At 39.9% G+C, this 17,709-nt stretch overlaps 1 protein-coding gene across 1 annotated transcript in view; it reads right to left on the bottom strand.

Annotated features, from left to right (window-relative positions):
* LOC139763272 (E3 ubiquitin-protein ligase RNF123-like) overlaps positions 1 to 17,709 on the bottom strand; it is an 88,604-nt gene that overhangs the window by 47,549 nt on the left and 23,346 nt on the right. Inside the window, exons 7-12 of the mRNA XM_071689215.1 lie at positions 17,292 to 17,436; positions 13,100 to 13,343; positions 12,650 to 12,925; positions 6,909 to 7,090; positions 4,846 to 5,000; positions 4,484 to 4,620 (exon numbers count right to left, since the gene is read on the bottom strand). Coding sequence (XP_071545316.1) covers positions 4,484 to 4,620; positions 4,846 to 5,000; positions 6,909 to 7,090; positions 12,650 to 12,925; positions 13,100 to 13,343; positions 17,292 to 17,436 — 1,139 coding nt within the window. The remainder of the gene's footprint in view (positions 1 to 4,483; positions 4,621 to 4,845; positions 5,001 to 6,908; positions 7,091 to 12,649; positions 12,926 to 13,099; positions 13,344 to 17,291; positions 17,437 to 17,709) is intronic.

The following is a 17,709-nucleotide window of genomic DNA, read 5'->3' as shown; positions in this document are numbered from 1 at the left end:
TATTCAGAGAAAGCAAAAAAAAACCTCCAGCTCAGTTCTGCTTGTGCCGCCACATAACACTGGTCCCCACACTAAGTGATTTTATTGGTTAGATCACTTGGCAAGTACACAGTCAAAATGGTGTCTACGAGTGCATACTTTGCAAGTGAACCAATAATATATGACATACTAAATGGACAGTTAGGATTATGAAATTAAGCGATGGCAAATGAACAATGCATCACTCAGTTACAAGTAAGTTATGCTCTTGAGCCCATTTTGAAGAGTAGGAGTGTTTTAAACTTTGGGACTGCAAAACTAAAGGAATGAAAAATGTGTTGGAATCAAAGCAGCATAAAATCTTTTTCATGAAAATGTCAGTATTTAAGAATAAATGTATTCACTTAAGACTAAAAAAATACAGCATTCAAAACCTGAATGGGAATGCAATCTTATTTGTGTGCTGTATGGTCAGACAATTAAAAGTATTGAAAAGACTTAAAAAAAGTGATATTCATGCCTGTGAATGAGTGACTAACTAGATTAAGCTCTGCCTGTGTTGCCTTATGTATGATGTTTTACATAAAATACATATTCTAGAAGCACATGTTTTTGACATTGAATTTTCCTTCATTAACAATTTGGCACTCCAATGAAGCATACTGCATCATTCAAAAACTTACACCCACATCCTGATGACATATATAAAAAAGCTCATGTGCTGTTAATCTTTATTCATCATCCACTTTAAAATTCACCAAGAACTCAATTTTACATCGTTTTAAGCATCAGATATTGGAACGTGACCAAAAATAGTAAAAAAGTAAAAATATAGAAAAGCTCATGTGCTGTTAATCTCTATGCATCATCTACTTTAAAATTCACCAAGAACTCAATTTTACATCATTTTAAGCATCAGATATTAGAATATGTGACCAAAAGTAGTAAAAAAGTAAAAAATGTCTAAAAATATATATCTTATCACTCTCCAAAACCATAGTATTAAAGGTATAAGTGATTTTTTTCAAAATATCATAATGCTTGATGACTGAACAGATAGTGAGCAATATAATAATTTTTTCATTCAGCAGGGTAATGCTTGACTGAACAGATAATGAGCAATAAAATAATTTTTTCATTCAGTAGGGTAGGAGAATAGTTTATAAACATGAATGTGTAAAAATACTCTCATCTCCAACTTGTGAATGTTTGATGTGCGATGTTTTGCACTTGAGACACTTGAGAAATTAGGATACATTTTCCACTTGTGACATGTAAGCCCTGTACTTGAGACAGATTTGAAGAAATTATGTCAGAATGTTTCAAGGTATTTCTGAACTCATCATGCAATGTTAACAATGTTAGCACAAAATACCATTTCATTCACATCCCATCCATTAGCAAAATACATTTCAGTTCATTTACCATCTACTGGCGATTGGCTGATAAACAAGAGAACAAATGATGCACACTATGGTTTGTGTCTGGTACCTGCTTCCTGTACTTGAGACAGATTTGAAGAAATTAGGTCAGAATGTTTCCAGGTATTTCTGAACTCATCATGCAATTCTAACAATGTTAGCACAAAATAGCATTTCATTCACATCCCATCCACTAGCAAAATACATTTCAATTCATTTACCATCTACTGGTGATTGGCTGATAAACAAGAGAACAAATGATGCATGCTATGGTTTGTGTATGTTACCTGCTTCTCTAATATTTACAGCCTCTAAAGTAAATGTAGCCATTTTCCTATGTCTGCAAGGAATATCAATATTGCTTAAGGTAGTGCAGGATATATGGCACATAATTAAATGTTTAATGTGGATGAGGCTGGCTTATTTTGGTTAACACTGAATGCCTAAACACTTGTTAGTAAGGAAAAAAAAAAAAAAGACTGCTCCTGTATTCAAAACAGCCAAATGCATAATATGCTTTTCCAAGGAGAGAATGCTGAGGGAAGTTTTAAAGTTGAAGCATTCACTGTGACTGGAGTATAGATGCCATGTTATTTTTTTGTGTTCACTGTGGCTGAGGTGTTTAAGATAATAATTCTTGAACTCGCTTCCTCAGCCTCAAGGCACAACATCCAACCATTATTACCTGTACATGTAGCATCTCACACATTGTTACCAAACACTACATCCTAATTCTTTTTCATATATGTGGAAATGTTAAGAAGGCTTATGCAAAAAATCTGCCCTCACATCACGTATTAATCTACGAAGCTGCAACATTCTTAAAAGATAACAAGTTTTACTGATGAAAACTCATTAATAATATGTTTGGAAAAAAAAAAAAATCTCCAAAAATACCACAGATTATGTATGGCTAACAATGCTCCTGGAGTACCTTATATATTTGAATGCACTGAAACAATGTTTCACCAGGTTGAGTTGAGCATCATCTTATTAAAAAAATGATGTTCTAGTTTATCATAATAACAAACTTATGGACATATAATTTACAATATTTGAAAATATTCTGCACAGACTGCCCTATATCCACAACCAAGTCCCACAGACCTTTTTTATGGTTTCCCCTGAGATGCTTTATGTCTTAATTCGAATCACTGACATCACATCACATTCTGTATGCCACATCGCTCCTGATTCACTTTGTCCCTTATATGCCTTACACCCTCCTGTGAGGCTCATGTAGCATCCAGGAAGTCAGCCATGACCACCAAGTGGGAACATAGGTCATAAAGTGTAGTGATGTGTGTGTGTGTGTGTGTGTGTGTGTGTGTGTGTGTGTGTGTGGAGAGTACAAGGCAACAGATGTCTTGCCAGTATGTGTATGTGTGTGTGTGTGTGTGTGTGTGTGTGTGTGTGTGTGTGTGTGTGTGTGGGATTGTACAAGGCAACAGATGTCTTCATTGTGGTAGATGCACCTTAGGGTGGGCTGAATTGCTGTTTGTAGTAACGTACAGATATATATATATTTTAAGTGAAAAGTTTTTATTGAGGATGTAAGGCATGTGTACGTGTAGGAAGAGAGGAAAGTGATTGTTTTCTCAGTGAATGTAGGTTTGCAGCAGGGGTGTGTGATGTCTCCATGGTTGTTTAATTTGTTTATGGATGGGGTTGTTAGGGAGGTGAATGCAAGAGTTTTGGAAAGAGGGGCAAGTATGCAGTCTGTTGTGGATGAGAGAGCTTGGGAAGTGAGTCAGTTGTTGTTCGCTGATGATACAGCGCTGGTGGCTGATTCATGTGAGAAACTGCAGAAGCTGGTGACTGAGTTTGGTAAAGTGTGTGAAAGAAGAAAGTTAAGAGTAAATGTGAATAAGAGCAAGGTTATTAGGTACAGTAGGGTTGAGGGTCAAGTCAATTTGGAGGTAAGTTTGGATGGAGAAAAACTGGAGGAAGTAGTAAAGTGTTTTAGATATCTGCGAGTGGATCTGGCAGCGGATGGAACCATGGAAGTGGAAGTAAATCATAGGGTGGGGGAGGGGGCGAAAATCCTGGGAGCCTTGAAGAATGTGTGGAAGTCGAGAACATTATCTCGGAAAGCAAAAATGGGTATGTTTGAAGGAATAGTGGTTCCAACAATGTTGTATGGTTGCGAGGCGTGGGCTATGGATAGAGTTGTGCGCAGGAGGGTGGATGTGCTGGAAATGAGATGTTTGAGGGCAATATGTGGTGTGAGGTGGTTTGATCGAGTAAGTAATGTAAGGGTAAGAGAGATGTGTGGAAATAAAAAGAGCGTGGTTGAGAGAGCAGAAGAGGGTGTTTTGAAATGGTTTGGGCACATGGAGAGAATGAGTGAGGAAAGACTGACCAAGAGGATATATGTGTCCTAGGTGGAGGGAACGAGGAGAAGTGGGAGACCAAATTGGAGGTGGAAAGATGGAGTGAAAAAGATTTTGAGTGATCAGGGCCTGAACATGCAGGAGGGTGAAAGGCGGGCAAGGAACAGAGTGAATTGGATCGATGTGGTATACCGGGGTCAACGTGCTGTCAATGGATTGAATCAGGGCATGTGAAGCGTCTGGGGTAAACCATGGAAAGTTCTGTGGGGCCTGGATGTGGAAAGGGAGCTGTGGTTTTGGGCATTATTACATGACAGCTGGAGACTGAGTGTGAGCGAATGGGGCCTTTGTTGTCTTTTCCTGGCGCTGCCTCGCATACATGAGGGGGGAGAGGGATATTATTCCGTGTGTGGTGGGGTGGCGATGGGGTGAGTAGGGGCAGACAGTGTGAATTGTGTGCATGTGTGTATATGTGCGTGTCTGTGTGTATATATGTGTGTACGTTGGGATGTGTGGGTGTGTATGTTTGCGTGTGTGGACGTGTGTGTGTGTGCATGTGAGTGGGGGTGGGTTGGGCCATTTCTTTCGTCTGTTTCCTTGCGCTACCTCGCAGGCGCGGGAGACAGCGACAAAGCAAAATAAAAAAAATAATATATAGCCAATATAGCATGCAATCCACAGACTCCTCTGAACTGGAGCTATAATGGGTATAAAACTCTACCTTGCTTTCTCTTTCCTACAATGACTCACCCTAGACCCTGGAGCATGCTCCTTAAGGAAGGTGCGGAATTTGGCCAGAAACAGAGCCCTGCTACTATCTTGGTAATTTGGTGCATCAGTTGCACTTAAAAGTAGTCGCAAGATGGATACCTGGATCTCCTCAACTTCTATAAAGAAAATATATAAAAAAGATCAATGATATTAAATATCCCTTTCATGTGTGCTTATTATAAGCACATTATAGCAAACAAGTTTCAGAATTACAATTTCACTAAGAATGTTCATCTTGGAGCAATCATGCTCAAAGGTAATCTGGTTTTCCTAAGATAAATTCTATTTGGGTACAAATATAAAGCTAATTACTAAGATTACGATAAAACATTCAATTTTACCTTCTACAGCTCTGCGAATAGTGTTGCACGATTCATCATATGCTTGCTTCTCTCCAACAGTGAAGCTCCCATCTTTAGAACTCCACCAAACTTTTGGTACAACATCAGTGAGACCTTCTTCATCTACTGTCTTCACATTCATAAAACTTGGAAATCTAAAAAAAAAAAAAAAAACATGGTTTTTAAATTTCACAATAATGTAGAACATCGTAGGGATATGGTATATCAAACATACCCATATTTGCCCTGAAATACTGTGACCTCTTTTTATGCATATTCTTCGAATGTACCCAGCACCTATGACCCCCTCACCTTCCCCATGGCCCATTTCAGCTCCCATGGTTCCATTTGCTACCATGTCCACTCCCAAATATCTAAAACACTTCACTTCCTACGAGATCTCTTCATTAAAAGCATACTCAAAGTAACATGTCTCATTACACTGTTCAATCTGATAACCTTACTTTTTATTTTACTCTCAACTTTCTCCTTTCACACATTCTCTCAAATTCAAGACACTACTTCTGCACTTTCTCACTCAAATTTGACACAAACACCAATTCATCAGCAAACAATAACTGATTCACCTCCCACGGCCTCCTCTCCAAAGTCTACATACATGCTCCTCTCTCTAGGAGCCTTACATTCACCTCCCTTACAACCCCATCCATTAACAAATGAAACAGCCATGGTGACATCACACACCCCTACCACAGACTCATCTTCACCTGGAAACACTAACCCTCCTACCTACTAGTTGCACATACACATTACTCTCTCAAAAACTCTCCATTGCTTCCAGCAGCTTTCCTCATACACCATATATCCATAACTTCCATAAAGCATCTCTATCAATCCAATCATATGCTTTCTTAAGATGTATAAATGCCTCATTCAAATCCACCTGTTTCTCTATGTATTTCTCACATATTCTTTAAAGCACCCACCTGATCCACACATCCTCTACCAATCCTGAAACCAAAATCTTCATCCCTAGTCTGATGCCCTGTGTATCCCACCACTCCCTCAATCACCATCCTTTCGTACAAATGGAGTATTGATGAGGATGTGCAAAGGATGGTGGATAAGTTGGGAATGAAATGCTTGACGACATCATGTGGAGTTATGTGACCATCAAGGTAAGCAATAATAGGGAAAAGGAGAGGTGTTGTTGAGAGAACTGAATAGGTTGTGCTGAAACGGTCCAGCCATATGATGAGGATGACAAAAAATATGCACTGTCAGAAGTCGAGGAGGGGGGATAATGAGAATAGGGAGACCAAATTGAAGAAGGAAGTCATGGAAGTATTCACAATGGCCAGCCCTTTTTCAACACACAACTCCACAAGCTGTCCACCAGTTCTAATCACCTTACTTAATAACCAGTGCCCCCCAGTTATACCCTCAACTGCCACGTTATTCACTTTAGCATTTAAATCATCAATCACTACTATCAGGTTATGCATGAAAATTGCGGACAAACTCACTCAGCTGCGCCTAAAACATGTACCTCTCATCTTTCTTTTCATGGCTAGATTCTAAGTACTCATAATCACCCATCTCTTGCAATCTAAATTGTAAACCTCCTCGTGAAGATGTGCTTTAGGAGCACTGATGACAGGAATGACTTTTCTTCGACAAAGTAAATAACATTACTAAAAGAAAACGTGCACTGAAAGAAAATAATTGCTGAAATAAGATTTGACTTTTTCAAGCCTAACTGCCTTTCCTGCTTTACCGAGACTGCACCAGAAACAAATGACCAATGACTTCCTTTGCAGACATACAATCTCTACTCCATGCTTTACCTTGGCTTTATCAAATGTGAGAAAAGCAAAATATTCAGGGAAGATTTTACTTATACCAACCAGTTTTAAAGTGGGAGACAGTCTTAGAGAAAATGATTAATATAGATGGATCATTAACTGAAAAAAAAATCATACTAACATACACAGTATAACTACTCTTTATTTCAATAATTCTTCTAGCTCTGATTACATTTTCATGCAATATTCATCTCTATGACCTCTCATTTACAATCAATTGTGATATCTAATGTTTACCTGACTTTGTCAAAGAGTATGTGGTTGAGGCAGTACTTCCTGAGGCAAGTGTGTGAAAGAAGGACATATAACAAACGAAGGTTGTATTTCTGGCCACGGAAATGGATGCTCTCTGCTGCTTGCTTGTGGCCTGTCAGCAAGCAGATGATCAGATTCTCCAGGCACTTGAGAAGTTCATGACTCTATAATAGACAAACAAATTAAAGAAAATGGCTTTTTAACAACTTTCAATTTTAGTAGTTATGGTGAACACTCTATCTACCCAAAACATATGAAAGCATTTTTTATACAAAAATCTTATTTCATGACTGTACTGATGAAACAGTAACCACAGCAAGAGCTTAAGCATGTTTATTGTACTTTCTTGAAGGCAAATCTTTGGAAAAAATAAAAGGTTGAAAGTTCTATCAATCATTATAAGATATGGAAGTGTGTCAGCTTCACATGTACAATACTCAAATTAAAATTTCAAACTGTTCATTCATGATGGTGAGCTAAAAGTACTTCTTAGATAAAAGATATCAAAAGTTGGGCGGAAGAAGCATTCATCTATTCATTATATTTGACTTAATATCCATTCACAAGGGTTGAATCAAGTATGCAAATGTATGTACCTAACTGGGAATTTTTTTTTTTTTTTTTTTTGTTGTCTCCCGCGTTTGCGAGGTAGCGCAAGGAAACAGACGAAAGAAATGGCCCAACCCACCCCCACACACATGTATATACATACGTCCACACACGCAAATATACATACCTACACAGCTTTCCATGGTTTACCCCAGACGCTTCACATGCCCCGATTCAATCCACTGACAGCACGTCAACCCCGGTATACCACATCGCTCCAATTCACTCTATTCCTTGCCCTCCTTTCACCCTCCTGCATGTTCAGGCCCCGATCACACAAAATCTTTTTCACTCCATCTTTCCACCTCCAATTTGGTCTCCCTCTTCTCCTCGTCCCCTCCACCTCCGACACATATATCCTCTTGGTCAATCTTTCCTCACTCATTCTCTCCATGTGCCCAAACCATTTCAAAACACCCTCTTCTGCTCTCTCAACCACGCTCTTTTTATTTCCACACATCTCTCTTACCCTTACGTTACTTACTCGATCAAACCACCTCACACCACACATTGTCCTCAAACATCTCATTTCCAGCACATCCATCCTCCTGCGCACAACTCTATCCATAGCCCATGCCTCGCAACCATACAACATTGTTGGAACCACTATTCCTTCAAACATACCCATTTTTGCTTTCCGAGATAATGTTCTCGACTTCCACACATTCTTCAAGGCTCCCAGAATTTTCGCCCCCTCCCCCACCCTATGATCCACTTCCGCTTCCATGGTTCCATCCGCTGCCAGATCCACTCCCAGATATCTAAAACACTTCACTTCCTCCAGTTTTTCTCCATTCAAACTCACCTCCCAATTGACTTGACCCTCAACCCTACTGTACCTAATAACCTTGCTCTTATTCACATTTACTCTTAACTTTCTTCTTTCACACACTTTACCAAACTCAGTCACCAGCTTCTGCAGTTTCTCACATGAATCAGCCACCAGTGCTGTATCATCAGCGAACAACAACTGACTCACTTCCCAAGCTCTCTCATCCCCAACAGACTTCATACTTGCCCCTCTTTCCAAAACTCTTGCATTCACCTCCCTAACAACCCCATCCATAAACAAATTAAACAACCATGGAGACATCACACACCCCTGCCGCAAACCTACATTCACTGAGAAACAATCACTTTCCTCTCTTCCTACACGTACACATGCCTTACATCCTCGATAAAAACTTTTCACTGCTTCTAACAACTTGCCTCCCACACCATATATTCTTAATACCTTCCACAGAGCATCTCTATCAACTCTATCATATGCCTTCTCCAGATCCATAAATGCTACATACAAATCCATTTGCTTTTCTAAGTATTTCTCACATACATTCTTCAAAGCAAACACCTGATCCACACATCCTCTACCACTTCTGAAACCACACTGCTCTTCCCCAATCTGATGCTCTGTACATGCCTTCACCCTCTCAATCAATACCCTCCCATATAATTTACCAGGAATACTCAACAAACTTATACCTCTGTAATTTGAGCACTCACTCTTATCCCCTTTGCCTTTGTACAATGGCACTATGCATGCATTCCGCCAATCCTCAGGCACCTCACCGTGAGTCATACATACATTAAATAACCTTACCAACCAGTCAACAATACAGTCACCCCCTTTTTTAATAAATTCCACTGCAATACCATCCAAACCTGCTGCCTTGCCGACTTTCATCTTCCGCAAAGCTTTTACTACCTCCTCTCTGTTTACCAAATCATTTTCCCTAACCCTCTCACTTTTCACATCACCTCGACCAAAACACCCTATATCTGCCACTCTGTCATCAAACACATTCAACAAACCTTCAAAATACTCACTCCATCTCCTTCTCACATCACCACTACTTGTTATCACCTCCCCATTTGCGCCCTTCACTGAAGTTCCCATTTGCTCCCTTGTCTTACGCACTTTATTTACCTCCTTCCAGAACATCTTTTTATTCTCCCTAAAATCTAATGATACTCTCTCACCCCAACTCTCATTTGCCCTTTTTTTCACCTCTTGCACCTTTCTCTTGACCTCCTGTCTCTTTCTTTTATACGTCTCCCACTCAACTGCATTTTTTCCCTGCAAAAATCGTCCAAATGCCTCTCTCTTCTCTTTCACTAATACTCTTACTTCTTCATCCCACCACTCACTACCCTTTCTAATCAACCCACCTCCCACTCTTCTCATGCCACAAGCATCTTTTGCGCAATCCATCACTGATTCCCTAAATACATCCCATTCCTCCCCCACTCCCCTTACTTCCATTGTTCTCACCTTTTTCCATTCTGTACTCAGTCTCTCCTGGTACTTCCTCACACAAGTCTCCTTCCCAAGCTCACTTACTCTCACCACCCTCTTCACCCCAACATACTTTTGCATAAATGATACTCCTAATCCCACCCAAGCAGGCTGGTTGAGGGTAGGATGCTCAATTTTTCTTAAAATCATCCAAAATATGGGATTCTTACACATAATACATACACTTAATTTCTTCCCAATCACCAAGACCTTCAAATCAACTCCAACTCTTCTTTGCATTACCCTCAGCTTCAGCTATCCCAGTGCCTTACTGGCTGACAGTCCATGTTACTGCTTTACAATCTTCCACAATTCCTGATGTTTTCTCAAATTATAACATTCTTTTCCCTTTGTTATATGCATTTCCCTTTCCTACTTAGGCAAGGTGGCATTAGAAATTGAAGCCAACGAAAATCCTTGTTTGTTCTTTCTTCTGTTCCAACTTTCAGAGGGGGAAAATACAAGAAATTAGTAATTCCTGTCCAATGCTCCTGCCCTTCTCAGTCATCTTTTAAGACATGCAAAGGACGAGTTGGAAGTATTCTTTCTCCCCATCCCCAAGAAAAAATATTATAATGACTCTTGTAAAAAATACACTCACTCAATTTGATTTCCCTTGACACTGGATTTAATTCACATCCCCTAGCAATAGCAACTGAATGATTGAGCTTGGAGTGGTTAGAGAGAAACCATCCACCTAAAAAGTCCTTTCCATTGCATTTTGAATAAAGTTAGCTATAATGAGAAAATCTGGGGATTTGTTTCTCATTATATCTAATTTGCAAAGGAGAGTTTCCAGGAATATCTTTACATTAAGCTAGACAAGAAAAACTAGGGAGTGAGTATTTTGAAGGTTTGTTGAATGTGTTTGATGATAGAGTGGCAGATATAGGGTGTTTTGGTCGAGGTGGTGTGCAAAGTGAGAGGGTTAGGGAAAATGATTTGGTAAACAGAGAAGAGGTAGTGAAAGCTTTGCGGAAGATGAAAGTCGGCAAGGCAGCAGGTTTGGATGGTATTGCAGTGGAATTTATTAAAAAAGGGAGTGACTGTATTGTTGACTGGTTGGTAAGGTTATTTAATGTATGTATGACTCATGGTGAGGTGCCTGAGGATTGGCGGAATGCGTGCATAGTGCCATTGTACAAAGGCAAAGGGGATAAGAGTGAGTGCTCAAATTACAGAGGTATAAGTTTGTTGAGTATTCCTGGTAAATTATATGGGAGGGTATTGATTGAGAGGGTGAAGGCATGTACAGAGCATCAGATTGGGGAAGAGCAGTGTGGTTTCAGAAGTGGTAGAGGATGTGTGGATCAGGTGTTTGCTTTGAAGAATGTATGTGAGAAATACTAAGAAAAGCAAATGGATCTGTATGTAGCATTTATGGATCTGGAGAAGGCATATGATAGAGTTGATAGAGATGCTCTGTGGAAGGTATTAAGAATATATGGTGTGGGAGGCAAGTTGTTAGAAGCAGTGAAAAGTTTTTATCGAGGATGTAAGGCATGTGTACGTGTAGGAAGAGAGGAAAGTGATTGGTTCTCAGTGAATGTAGGTTTGCGGCAGGGGTGTGTGATGTCTCCATGGTTGTTTAATTTGTTTATGGATGGGGTTGTTAGGGAGGTAAATGCAAGAGTTTTGGAAAGAGGGGCAAGTATGAAGTCTGTTGGGGATGAGAGAGCTTGGGAAGTGAGTCAGTTGTTGTTCGCTGATGATACAGCGCTGGTGGCTGATTCATGTGAGAAACTGCAGAAGCTGGTGACTGAGTTTGGTAAAGTGTGTGGAAGAAGAAAGTTAAGAGTAAATGTGAATAAGAGCAAGGTTATTAGGTACAGTAGGGTTGAGGGTCAAGTCAATTGGGAGGTGAGTTTGAATGGAGAAAAACTGGAGGAAGTGAAGTGTTTTAGATATCTGGGAGTGGATCAGGCAGCGGATGGAACCATGGAAGCGGAAGTGGATCATAGGGTGGGGGAGGGGGCAAAAATTCTAGGGGCCTTGAAGAATGTGTGGAAGTCGAGAACATTATCTCGGAAAGCAAAAATGGGTATGTTTGAAGGAATAGTGGTTCCAACAATGTTTTATGGTTGCGAGGCGTGGGCTATGGATAGAGTTGTGTGCAGGAGGATGGATGTGCTGGAAATGAGATGTTTGAGGACAATGTGTGGTGTGAGGTGGTTTGATCGAGTGAGTAACGTAAGGGTAAGAGAGATGTGTGGAAATAAAAAGAGCGTGGTTGAGAGAGCAGAAGAGGGTGTTTTGAAGTGGTTTGGGCACATGGAGAGGATGAGTGAGGAAAGACTGACCAAGAGGATATATGTGTCGGAGGTGGAGGGAGCAAGAAGAAGAGGGAGACCAAATTGGAGGTGGAAAGATAGAGTAAAAAAGATTTTGTGTGATCGGGGCCTGAACATGCAGGAGGGTGAAAGGAGGGCAAGGAATAGAGTGAATTGGAGCGATGTGGTATACCGGGGTTGACGTGCTGTCAGTGGATTGAATCAAGGCATGTGAAGTGTCTGGGGTAAACCATGGAAAGCTGTGTAGGTATGTATATTTGCGTGTGTGGACGTGTGTATATACATGTGTATGGGGGGGGGTTGGGCCATTTCTTTCGTCTGTTTCCTTGCGCTACCTCGCAAACGCGGGAGACAGCGACAAAGTATAAAAAAAAAATATGTAATGCACATGAGCAACAAGCTTGCTACCATGTCTGAACAAGATGTGCTGACAAGAAAAAGCTCTCACCTTAGTTCCTGATAATGCCAGAGATGAAAAGACAGTACTTGTTCTATAATCTATGAGACAAATTCTAAAGAAATCTTACCTCCAGGGAGGCCATAAGGAAGTCGAAAAGGATGTGTGCTTTTGGTAGGTTTAGTCCAGCTGTACCTGAGCTGTGTGAACCCAGAATAATGTTCACTGACAGCTCAGGTGATACTTCAGCAATCTCTGCTAAGGCTGGTACGAGGCAAGCTTCTACCACATATGGTGTGGCTAGTAAGGGACCCAGGTGTGTAGCTATGTGCTGCACAACTATAAGTATACACGCCTTTCTACGTCCACCACTAATTTGCTCCTCTATTCTCACTAGGTCAGTATGCTGTTAGTGAGAAAAAGAATTAACAATGGCATAGTTGGCTACAATATATGAGTATTATCAAATCCTGTTAAAAGAAATAAACCTGTACATTCACAATGCATGATTATCTTAAAGCATATTATTTCACAAATATAGCAGTAAAAACTCAGCACAACCACTCTACTCCTGCAGTACCTGACGCCAATCACTGTAAAGCTTAATGAGGGTTTTGAGCCATGAAACACATCGGTCAGCCTTAACCAGATCACTAGAAGGAGGTGCTTCAAGAGGACAGAATCCACGCTGTGGGTAACGGATGGGAGTTGCCCCAAAATTGACAATGAGGTTTTCTCCAAGTGCTAATGAAACAGCCGGGAAGTAAGCCACTCCTGGACCAGTTTTAACATTACCAAAGGCTGGACCAAGTGATTTACCATTTCTGGTGGAAAAAAATATGAAATTTTTAATAACTAGCAAATAAAAGTGATAATCAAATGAAATCCCCATTCACCCTGAATTCATGGCAATGATTTGAATACTTCGCCTCTTATTCACTCATGCTCCTCTTATTGACCACACTCAAACAAATGTAACACCTAATCAAAGATCACAATCTGCTTCCCTATAAGTCACTGTTATCCTCATCACACTCCACACTTTGACACTCCATGTGAACAATTCTATTTCATCCAAATGTCAATGTATGTTTATGCAATATTACTTACATATCCCTTGTGTGTTACTGAAGAAGACAAAGTGAGGAAGAAGCAGGGATCTGGAAACCTTCCCTCCAGTATTATAACTTTCTAAAAGAAGGAACAGTGGAAGGAGCCAAGGGGATTTTTCCTCTGGGGCTCAGCTATCCATTTCTGACACTACCTCAAGGGCACGAAATGTTGAGCACATTAAAAAAAGAAAATATGCCAATAACATTAACAGTTTACATTCAATATCTAATTGCTTTTCCTACTTGAGCAAGATATTGTCAGGAATAAATAGACCATGGCCCCATTCACAAATCTTTAATCTCTAGCTGTCAATTAAGATGCTGCAAAACCAGAGAATATCATTCACAGCAAAACCTTAAAGGATACTCTGTAGTTTACCTAGAATGCTTCATATTCCCTGGTTTACCCCAATGACAGCACATCAATCCCCTACACATCATACTTATGCAAAGCATTCAATCCAATGCAGACCTCTTGCCCTCTTGACAGTTGGGGCCTCAATTTTCAAAACACTCCTTCACACTATTCTCCTATCTACGTTCTCAGTCTAAATACTTCTACTTCTAACCCTCTTTGTCAATATTTCTTTTGCATCCTCTTAATCTGACTGTTTACTACTAAATCCCTGACATCACTCCTCACACAATCAATTTGCCTTCAGCCACATATCCTTAAATATTTCTTATTCATTACATCCACTCTGTTCTACTCTTTCGCAATTAGGACCCTAGACACATCCACACAAAATTGTTAGGGACACTATACTTTTCAGCATACCATCTTTGCCCTTATAAATACTGATCTCCCCATTCACATGATTCTTAATGCACCCAAAGATATAGCTCCCCTTCTCCATGATTCACTTTAGCCCCTAAGGGGCCAGGAACATAAATCACTCTACTTCCTCTAGAACCTAAGCATTTACGCTTCAACTCAAACCAACCTGAATCACTTCTCAGTTGCATCCCATTATATGATTGCTCTCAACTTTCTCTTTTTACATACTCTCCCAAATTGTGTCACCAACCTCTGGAGTTTCTGAGTCTGTTAAGTGTCATATCACCTACAAACAGAAACTAATTCACCATTCATGCCCCTACCACCCTTAGCATACTGTACACTTGCCTCTTACTCCAAGAAACTCACAATTTCAACCATCACCAACCTACTCATAAACAGATTACAAAGCCAAAATTTCATCATATATTCTTGACATGAATGCACCCTCAGTGAGAACCATCTCATTCTTCACCCCCTCCACTTAAAAACATGCCCTACTCTCCTAGCAAAACACTCATTGCATTTAGTACCTTCCATTTACCTATACATATGTAGCACCTTCCATAAGTTTCTCCAGACCCACTAATGCGACATAAAAGTCAATCTCTTTCTCCAGGTATTTTCAATAAATATTTTTCAAAGCAAACACCAGATCAACACACTCTCAACTTCTGAAACCACATTGCTCTCCCCCAATCTGATGATCTGTGCATGCCACAGCCCTTTCCATTACCACTATCCCAAACATCTTACCAGGTATATTTAATAGGTATATACCTCTTTAATAAATACAATCATTTTTGTTCCCTTTGTCTTAGGTACAGGCATTATAAATATGTTCTTTCACATTTCAAACACGTCCTCGGGTCATGCATCAAACAGCCTGACTGACTTAGCAATAATGAATTGTCTGCCCCTTTCTGAAGAAAGTCAACAGTAATCCCAACCACTCCTAGTGCTCTATCACAGTTCACCTTGTGCAAAGTTTTTACAACCTCTCTTTTCAACATACCATTCATCATGACAATTTCCCTCTGCAAACCACTCTGCATAAAACACACCTCATTTGCCTTTTCATTATCTATCACATTCAGCAGTCCATCAGAATACTCCAAATCATTTTCAGCTCTTCTTCACCTTTTATCATTTCCCCATCTACTCTCCTCACTATTACCCCCATTTGCTCTCAATCTCTTTTCACTTCCATCTCGTTTCACTGTTTTCTCTAAAGTTCACTGATACTTTCTCAATCCATCTCTCATTCCCCTTTTTCCAGCTCTTATCTTTTTCTTGAGATCTCGATCACTTACACTACCTTCCCATGGGTACCATCCATACACCTCCGATTTCTTTTCCACTAGTAATTAACCTTCATCATTTCACTATTCACTTCCCATTCTCATATGAACATATCTCACTTTCCACTATAAATACAAAACTCAGCTGCAAATCTAAGCACTTGTTTTCCCAAACACCTCCCACTCTTGCATCACTCCCTTAATATCACAATCTCTTCCCACACCATTTTTCACTCAAACCCTCTTGGTATCGTTTAACAGAGGTCACTTTTCCAAGATCACTTCCTTCTTCACTCAATGTGGAATGAAGAAAGTGATGAGGTGTATGAAATTGTATATGGGAAGGAATGTGAAGGGAATGAAGTGTGGAGCAACTTTTAAGCGTTTTGGGCATGTGGAAAGAATGCAAGATGAGGATTTTAGAAGTAAAGTGCTTGACAGTATGATAAAAGGGATTGGTGTGAGAGGAAGACCACATGGTTTAATGGAGTGGAAGAGTACTGGAGGGAGAGAAATGGAGGAAGAGTAAGTGGAATAGTCTATGTGAGGGAGGCATGCAAGGACAGGGAAACACAGGAACTCTTTTGCCTTGGCCATACCCTTGATGGGAGTTCCCAGAGGGAACAAGCATGAGATACAGACAGACAGGTAGATATCATTCAGCATGTGTATACACCTTCATGCTCTATAAAAACATTATTACTTTTCAGACTATTTAGAAAGTTAACTGAGGACAATAGTGATGCTGGTGAGATTGTAGCATCTTTTACTAAATAAAGCAACCATAATAAAGTAGTTCTTAAATCTTTGTGTTCTTGCAAGGTCTGTAAGTGAATCAGACCCTATTAATTTGTTCCTTCCCCTGGAGTCCCTTCTACCCTTTCGAGGCTCCTGCAGTACTCAGGAAGCTGCCTGTATCCACCAATTGGGACCATAAAGTATTGCTATGTTGTGTGTGTCTCTGTGCAGAAATTATAGGGCAAATAGGCAGAATATGTTTGGCAGTTCCATCATGGGTAAGAAGGGTCTGGACATGTTGAAACAGTAATTGTAGTGTTGTAGTGATGGATGATATCCAGAGTTTAAGCAAGAGAATGAGTCTCGTGTTTGTCTGGAGAGTGTGGTTTCTGATGGGTGTATGTATGGTGGGGTGGAATTTAAGACTTGAGTTGGAGGGTTATTTTTAAAGCTTATCAATTCATTTCACTAAGTACCTTTTGAAGATATTCCTCCACATGCAATTAAGTATATCACTGTATCTCATTTCATCCCTTTTTTTCATAATATTGTGGACACATCTTGACAATACAACTGAAAGATCAGTGAAGATGGAAGGATGGAGTAATGTGATGAGTGGTTGACAAGAAAGCTTCCTTGTATTGTTCTTTATTCCCAGTTAAAAACAAATGTATGAAGGCAGAAATTATCAATTTATTTTCTTATATAAAACCAAAAATGACAAATCAATGCAAAAGCTAAGCAAATAAATCAAGAAGTTTCTGTGTTTGCCATCACACATTCAGACAATTAATCAAGCATGCGCTTGGAGAAAATGCTCTGGGGATTTACCACATGTCATACCTAAAAAACTGCACAACACCTTCTTCAAGGTCTAAGGTACAGGTTATAATATCACCACACTGCCACATTGCTCCATACTTATACGTTGCCACATTCCACTTGCGCTGTCTGTTTCCGTCATAGGCATAAGAATCTGGGGTGTCACCTGAGGACAAAATTTGGTGATACATATCAAACACTTGCTTACAAAGTGATATTTCTTCATATAGTAATTACCCCTGTACATAAAGTGGAGCTGTACAAGGGAGCAAAAGACATTCATAATACTGTGAAACAAAAATCTGGGAAAGCTAATGGAGGAAAGAAAGAGATACTGGAGAAGGCTGAATTTGCCACAAGATACAGATGAATGGAGGGCATAGTAAGTGAATATTGTGAAACAAAAATCTGGGAAAGCTAATGGAGGAAAGAAAGAGAT

Source organism: Panulirus ornatus, chromosome 46 (genome assembly GCF_036320965.1).
Source record: "Panulirus ornatus isolate Po-2019 chromosome 46, ASM3632096v1, whole genome shotgun sequence".
In the NCBI taxonomy this organism is placed as follows: Eukaryota; Metazoa; Arthropoda; class Malacostraca; order Decapoda; family Palinuridae; genus Panulirus; species Panulirus ornatus.
Note: the sequence above shows the minus strand (reverse complement) of the source record. Positions and strands in the feature narration are given on the sequence as shown.